General features: G+C 36.0%; 1 protein-coding gene across 4 annotated transcripts in view; it reads right to left on the bottom strand.

Annotated features, from left to right (window-relative positions):
- The window catches only part of LOC107661707 (trimethyllysine dioxygenase, mitochondrial-like), a 13,822-nt gene extending 7,429 nt beyond the window's left edge, over window positions 1-6,393 (bottom strand). Inside the window, exons 1-4 of one of the 4 annotated variants that reach the window (XM_016451447.1) lie at window positions 6,160-6,393; window positions 5,875-6,037; window positions 4,961-5,137; window positions 1,883-2,162 (exon numbers count right to left, since the gene is read on the bottom strand). In XM_016451447.1, coding sequence (XP_016306933.1) covers window positions 1,883-2,162; window positions 4,961-5,137; window positions 5,875-6,031 — 614 coding nt within the window. In that variant the 5' untranslated portion in view covers window positions 6,032-6,037; window positions 6,160-6,393. The remainder of the gene's footprint in view (window positions 1-1,882; window positions 2,163-4,960; window positions 5,138-5,874; window positions 6,038-6,159) is intronic. The other 3 variants (XM_016451445.1, XM_016451448.1, XM_016451449.1) reach the window with 3 other exon arrangements.
- Between the last annotated feature and the right edge of the window lie 2,077 nt (window positions 6,394-8,470).

The following is an 8,470-nucleotide window of genomic DNA, read 5'->3' as shown; positions in this document are numbered from 1 at the left end:
CAACGCACTGGATAGCTGGCCAATCACAGCACACCTCGCTTTTCAGACCGATGAGCTTTGTAAAAATCGACGCGTTTCAGAAAGGCGGGGCATAGAGGAGAAACAATAATGTACAGTATGTGGAAAATAATGTGTTTTTTAACCTTAAACTGCATAAACACATTTCATTACACCAAATACACAAAATAATGTTCTTTTTAGCAACATCATATGACCCCTTTAATGAATTGTTTACTTTAACAATATTTGAAGGCTACATGTTAATGTATGATTTACTTACTAATTAACAGCATTATTAAGCAAATTACACTTATTTCATGTTTTATTTTCAAATACATTTTAAAAAATCATTTTTGCTATGTCACTGAAATTGGTGGTATTGGCACTGATTACTGAAACTTTGGTAACGTGACAACACCAACGGGCATTAAGCAAATGTTTGGTGATGTGGCTTTCTTCTGGAGAAATGGCATGGACTTTATGCTTTGTATCTTTGCACATCATTTACATGCACAAAATATTACACTAAACTTTAGTGACTAAAGGAAAGGTAAAATCAAAAAAAGCATAATAGGTGCCCCATAAAGAGTTCTTCTAAGGCAGGAAAAGAATGGACACTGCTGGACAAATTATCCAGCGGTAGCTCATTAGTCACTGGCAGTACAAAAAGAAGTCCTGTGTCTGAGTTCTTGACTTACAAAAGGCACCCGGCGACCAACACTGATTTGAGAATCAATTACTTTTTCCTTGTTGTACATTTAAGTAGCAGTGGCACTTTGAAAAGCAATAGTGAAGTCTCTGTTGTAATTTACTCAACCTCATGTCATGCCAAAACCTGTATGACTATATTTCTTCTGTGGACTGCAGCGCTACTTAAGTTGTTTTTCTACATGTCCCAGCTGTGTCAGAATTAGGTCTTGTACATTGTGTTCTGGTTAGGTTAGGTTTGGTTTTGTTCCCGCGCCATGTGTTCCCTGACCTAGTTTCCTAGTGTGTGACAGTTTGTTCCCTTAATTACAGATGTTGTTCACCTGTTGTTTTATTAGCTTACTCATTTTTTTCCATTTCATTTTCTCTCCTTACCTAACCCAGCCCGTGCCTCTCTCTCTGGGCCTCGCTGGTCTCCCTTTGCGGAACACCATGCTGGATGTCTAATGGTTAGAGAGTCGGACTCATAACCCAAAGGTTGTGGGTTCGAGTCTCGTACCGGCAGGGATTGTAGGTGGGGGGAGTGAATGTACAGCACTCTCTCCCACCTTCAATACCACGACTGAGGTGCCCTTGAGCAAGGCACCGAACCCCCAACTGCTCCCCGGGCGCCGCAGCATAATTGGCTGCCCACTGCTCCGGGTGTGTGTTCACGGTGTGTGTGTGTTCACTGCTGTGTGTGTGCACTTTGGATGGGTAAATGCAGAGCACTAATTCTGAGTATGGGTCACCATACTTGGCCACATGTCACATCACGTCACTTAGTTCTCACTGTTACTCAAGCCCTGTGTTTCCTCAATTCCTTTGTCCAGTATCCACCTTTTTCTTCAACAAGTTCCCAAGTTTGCCTGTGTGGATTATAACAAAACTCTTCTAGTTTTTATCTCATTCATCATGTGCTTCTCTACAACCAACAACACGTTACAAAATGCTCATTTCTATACAATGCATGTGAATTGGGACAGGGGCAGTCAAGCTCCAGATGTAATAAAACCAGCATATTTGGCTTGTGTACAACATTCTTAGTTGTTTGTGGTTTTTACAAAAGTAAAAAAAATTTGGATGGCATGAAGCTGAATAAATGATGACAAACAATCTATAACATTAAGCTATCAAAACAAGTTTGAATGATTTAATTGACTTATTTCAGGAGGCGTTACACACTAGCCCTGACCTGATGAGGCTCACTCTTTGGGTCGCTGTTTCAGTAGCTTCTAGGGTTGGTGGGACGCCTTCGACAAAGGCAATTCCGTAAAGCAGGAAGTTGTTGAGGAAGTTCTTCAGCTCCTCGTCGCAGCTCATGAACTTGTCCCAACTGGCAGAGGGCACCTTAGCGCTGGAGTAGATATCTGCGCTCCACAGGATACGAGGTTGCACGGCACTTCGCTTCTGGCCCTCGTAGCTGTTCTGGGCCAGCCATGTGAGATTGTACCGTGTGATGTGACCATCTGGCCCTGGAGGTGATCACAAACACAGTGGAAATGGCTTCATTAGGAGATAACTATGATCAAGGAGTCAAGATTTTTATCAGTTTTATCAGTGGAAGATGTTACTGGTTCAGTGATGAGTCCATCAGGGTATCTGCAGTACAAGCTCAATCAACAAAAATGAATTAATAAAAAAAAAAAAGAATTCTGGGATACAGTGAGGCACTTACAGTAGAAATGAATGGGGACAATATGTAATCAGTTTCTATAGTGTAGCCAACACCATAAATGTGAGGAAAAAATTGCTTACTAACTTTTTCCGTGTAAAGTTACATCCAATTTTACAACTTCATTGCCACTGCAACACAAGACTATAAACCCGAAACCCTAAAGCAGCTAAAAATGCTGATTTAAACAGATTTAGAGCACCAAAATACACGTTTTCACAGAAGAATGTTAAGTTGAACTTCCATTGAATCTGACTCATGAATGTAAAGCTAAATTGATGCCGGTCTTTTGAGATGGATTTCAAGAGATTTAGGACCACAAAATACAGACTGAAAGATGTTTCACTACCTGCGTCTCTCTAGGGATGGACTTTATTGGGGCAAAAGTCATAGTAAGTGTTAGTTAATAGTGAGAATTGGTCCCTAAATTAAAGTTGAATGAATTGGTCCCTAAACTAAAGTGTGACCACAAAAATTATTTGACAAGAATTAAAATGTTTAATGCAACAGCTATTGTACTGAATGCAGTACAAGTTTTTCTTTGGTATAATGTGAAATTAATTGTGCACAGTAATATTAAGATTATACAAAGGCAAAGTAACACAGACACAAAAGTCACGAGAAAGTGTGGAATGCTGTTACTATGTAACTGACTGTTATAATAATGTAATGCTGCCTGTAAAGTGAATCTCAGATGTCTGCTGAGTTTCGTAAGAGTCAAAGGTTTCTGTCTTTCTCACAGAGTTTTATCTTTACTTAGATAAGAGATATCCATCTTTGTTTGGGAAGAGCGTTAAACTTATCTTAGCACACTGGGACCACAATCTCTGAGGAGAGGACTGAAACATGAAGAAGTCGGCTTATCTTCCAATGCCAACATTAAGCAATCTTGCAGAACACCGTGAACGTTATGTAAAGGTGACACATTCAGTGATTTTGTTTTGTTTCAATCAATTTTGAAAGGATGTTTACCAGGATATGAGGAACAGGGAATAAATAAACGTGAGCCAACCAATCAGACAAGTCAGACAAGAAAATAATTAAAAATCGCATGAATGTCGATCTCATCTGTCGACAAAATTACAGTCACTGATGCCTCTCAAGGAATGACAGTCAATTTTATAATGGTTACTTTACTAAAATGATGACATGTACAACCTCCAGAGGGTGCGGCCTTCTTTTAACATTTATTATTTTGAAAGGCCTTCCTTACTGTTTTCAACAACAACTCATAGTTATCATGCCTATCAAGCTGCAAAAACAACAACAAAAATGGAACTAATCCATATTTGTCAGTAAAGACATACATGGCATCACATCAGACCTGGAGAAAATGAATCAGAGTTTTGGCATAAGATTAGGATCATCAGTGCATAATAACTAAATTTTGACCTGTTCCCTGCACAAAGCTAGTGTACAACTATGCACACGAGCCATATGAGCTGCTGTTATGAATATAGTCACGGAAAAAGGAGACAAAATAACTGAATAATAACTACAGCCTACTTTTATGGTGGTTTTCAGTTCTTTTTTTGAGCTTGAGGGTGAGGAAATAACGGCAGAATGTTCCTTTACTTTGGTAAACTAGTTTCCCCGGCAGACATCTAGTAGTGGTCGACCGATATATCGGCCGATATTTGGCATTTTTCAAATATCGGCATCGGCCAATAAGTTTTTCTGTTTGGCCGATGCGTTCGAGGCGGGACTTTTATTTTGACGGCACTGAGAGCAGCAGCGGCTGAGCACACAGTGCTAACATTCTCCCTCTTGTTCGCTGTCGTCGTTAACAGTTCTGTCTAATACGGATTGAAGTCTGTCTAATAATCAGATAGAATGGTTAAACAAAGGAATTAAAATGTATACAAAAACTATTGTAACGATTGCTTTTATATTATTAGTAATAGAAAGGCAAACATTATAATACTTTCTCGTTTGCCGTCAGCATTCAGCAAATACGCATTTACATAATTTAAACAAATCTTTGAATGACTAATGAAAATGTAATTTCACAAACCTTGCAAACTTAGTCGAATCCAGTTGCGAGATCTTGTGAAGTGTGCATGTGACCTGCATGATCGCGTGTTCTCTGCGTGACTTTTGGTCTGTGCTAATTGAATGCTTTAAAGTTTAAATATTAAATTCGTGATTTCAAATTATGCTGTGCTTTATGCATTTGCCCACTGCCATATTCATGTCATTTTCACTGTGTGCTGTATGTAAAATGAGTGTTACCATGGCTTTATTTTAAAAAATATGATTCCCAATGCACACAAACTTGCCAGAATACTGAGTGCTGTTGGTTACAGTTTACTTCCTTTTTAATTATATTTTTATTAAATATTTATTTGTGAAAAATACTTTGTCATCTAAAGTATAAGTAGGCTGTGTTTATTTTACAAATTTATTTTTTAATCCATTTTCAAATTTCTTAAATATTAATTAAAATAAATTTAATTATATCGGCTTTACATCGGCCACCCTGTTTTCAAAGATATCGGCATCGGCTGTCAAAAAACCAATATCAGTCGACCACTAATATCTAGTGGTACTCTTGAATGATTTGCAGTTGCACTGGATCAAGCCTTGTTCTGCACTTACATGTGAGGAAGAGGTTGTTCTCATCCACTCTGCTCTTTGAAGGCCTGATGTTCAGATCAATGCTGGCAGTGTCCAGGTTACGCTGGTTCGTTTTTGAGTTGTAGCATGAAGTTGAGCGGCAGTGATCTCTCAGCCACACGTAGTCAAAGTGCATTATAAGACCACCATAGCTGAGCTCTGCAGAAATACATGAATTCAGTAGACTTCTTTACAAGCATTTACTTTTATTATGGCATGCAATTTAATATAATTCTGCAATGATGTGCATATATCAGTAAGTAATGTGGATATAGAAGTGATAGGCTGATTAATCAACCATTTTAGTGAATTGTGAATAAATAGAGTGTAAAATAAAATAATCATGCTATCATGAATTGCATTACATAAATCGACATTACAGTGGCCTGTTCTCAAGATATCTTTATCAGCCATTTTTGATCTAAAACACCTTGTTTGATCCAGTGTTGTTTTAGTACCATCAAATAGTTTTTGTTAATATTTGGAATTAGATTTTATTTTTATATTTTCTGCTTTCACTTACATTTTTAAGTTTTAGTTATTTTGTTATGTTTTGTCATTTTTATTAGCATTTGTTGTTTTTACATGTCTATATAGTTTTCATTCATTTTGATTTCAGTTTTAGTTATTTTAGTACATCAAGTGAAACTAAATGAAAATAAGTTTACGTTTTTTTAAATATTTTATTCTATTTCAATTCACATTAATTTTATTTAAAACAAATAGTTAACTAGAATAACCCTGGTTTGATCATTGTCTCTATCTATAATTATTTGGTTGAGAATGAGATACGAAATGATCCTTGGCAGTTCTACACATTTCAAAACTCTGCCTAAAATAACATGTAAATATTAAGCTATTTGGAATGCAGCTGTTTGGGAATGCATGTCTCTCACCCAGGCAGTCAGGCTGCAGCTGATAGCTGCATGAAGATGAATGGGCTGCAGTGTGCTGTTGTAATCTCTTGCTCTGAGAACTGGCTCCCAAACACTCCAAACCTTGTTTCAAGTGCACATATCCACTCAGCCTGGCCAACAGTCTTATCAAAGCCATGGTGACCTGCAAAGAGAAAAACACCCGTGCACATAATGCATTAATCACCAACACATGCAGCCAAAAAGCCTCATACTGGATAACACTACAGATGTAATACAGTGTATCAGTGTCTGCATGCATGTTACTTGCTGCGCACGAGGAATTTCGAGCTCGCGCGTGCGGTGGTGACAATCACAAAACTTCGGTGAACTTCAATTTACGACTTTTTACGTTTCTTATATACTCGTTAGCATTAATCATTACACTTGAACTTCATCCCCGCCATTGTGTCCATGAGGTGTCTTTCCACGCAAGCGCTCAAATCCGCCGATTCTACTACGTTGAAGACTTGCTACTTAATATTCATGAGCCAGAGCTGTGCCATTGGAGGTTACCGAACAACGTTTACATCACGTAATTAATATTAACAAGTCTTCACCAAAGCCTTCACCAGAAGGTTACCCACGCAACTTCACATCGGATTTATTCATATTAATAAACCAAGCCAAGCCTTTACCATAGTAGGATTTTTTTTTTTCTTTTTTTTTTTCAATTTAAAATATGTGCATAGTCTTACAATTATTTTCCGGGTTAAAGGCTTACTGAACGCCATTTATTTTACACTATCGACATTAAAACTATATTTATTTTATAACATTAACATTTTATACATTTTCATAGCACTTCAAAAATAATTGAACAGTAATAATCATCCGTAAATAAATGTAAATAAAAGCCACTTTCACATTTCTTACTAGTATGTTACTAGTTATTCTATTTTCCAACTTGTTACGCATAGGCCTATTTGTTCATTCAATTTTTTTATGTACTTTTACATTTTTTGGTAGATAGTGGACTAGAAAGCACTAGGTATTTTCTTAATGACAAATAAAATTTGTTAAATATTAAGAATAAAATATCCCGAACTCAACAGCTGGGTACTAGTAATATTTCCAGAAAACTTTAATACCATATAATATACTATATAATAAAAATAAAAAATAAAAAAACTATCTCTCCCTCCCCTCCCTCCCTCCCTCTCTCTCTTAAAGAGTATCACTTTTACAGTCAGCGTGGCTACTGACTGAAAACTGCTGACCAGCAATGCTGTGAATGCTGTATGCAATGAAATAAATCAAATTAAATGGTGTTTGTTTTTATGTAAACTCAGGTAAGTATGTAGGCCTACGTCTTTGAAGACATAGTCAATTATTTGGTACTTTTTTATATTATTGTGATGTATATGGTAAAGTGAAATTTAAATGTATGTGTTTGTGCTTTAAACACCGTAATATATAAATTAATTATTTAGATAATTTATAATCACTTATTATAAATTGATGATTATTTCCTTATGGTATAGTACCTTTAAATGGATTATGATTAAAAGTTATACTATACTGTACAAAACATGCTGTTTTTGTTTTTATTTTTCTAAAAAGGATCAAATAAGATTAGATATGCTATAAAAATGTTAGGTTAGATATGCTATAAAAAGTGCACTTTAACAAGTTTTTTTTTTTTTTTTTTGTCTTGAAGCCCTATAAAAGTACAATTTACTTTAAATGTAATTATCACAAAAATAGTTATGCTTCCAAGAACATAGGCACATAATTAACTGAAAAAATCAGATGTTTGACAAAATAACCTTATAAAATTCACAAAGAGTCTACTGGATGGCAGAGTAGGCTACATATAGTGTACTTCATTTGGGACACAACTATTGAGATGCACTCTACAAAAAATAATTCAGGGGACCTGTTACCACAACTTGGATGCAAGTTAAAAAAAAAAAGATTTATTCACATATTAAACCTTTTGAGTTGCCAACATTTTCATGAGGTCCCCTTTTGTCCATAGATTTATTGTGATTGTCTGAAAATTAAAACACATTCAAAATAAATAAATATTAGTGTCACGATCTCTAGCTGGAGTGCCCGTGAGCTTCGCTAGAGGGCACTCCACTCCAGACTCTTGCCGCTTTACCCAGGACTACATTTCCCATAATCCTTTGCACTGCTTATCAATTGCATCACCTGTCTCTCATCAAATCTCATCATCAGTTCACAGTAGTGATGGGAAGGCCGGCTCTTTTCAAAGATTTTACTCTTTTTATGCATTGTTTCGTTACAAAAAAATACAGTTACTATTATTTAACATTTTAATAAAACTTTATATATAAATTGCGATGAACTGATGTCATCTTTTTAGAGATTATAAAAGCAGCGCTATTTGCTGGTATTCTGCCATGCCAAACCATGTACGCAGCAGCCTATGCTTACTTTAGTTAAAAATAACAGTGTTTTGTGAATGTAGATGCTTTAATAACAAATATTTATCGGGAGCGTTTATGCTGTGATTTCATGTAAATTTCACGGATGTAGTCACAGAAAAAAGTAATGTAATTAGTAATGTAACTAATTACTTTTGAAATAAAGTAATCAGAACAGTAACGTG

Source organism: Sinocyclocheilus anshuiensis, unplaced genomic scaffold (assembly GCF_001515605.1).
Source record: "Sinocyclocheilus anshuiensis isolate Anshui unplaced genomic scaffold, SAMN03320099.WGS_v1.1 scaffold207, whole genome shotgun sequence".
NCBI lineage: Eukaryota > Metazoa > Chordata > Actinopteri > Cypriniformes > Cyprinidae > Sinocyclocheilus > Sinocyclocheilus anshuiensis.
Note: the sequence above shows the minus strand (reverse complement) of the source record. Positions and strands in the feature narration are given on the sequence as shown.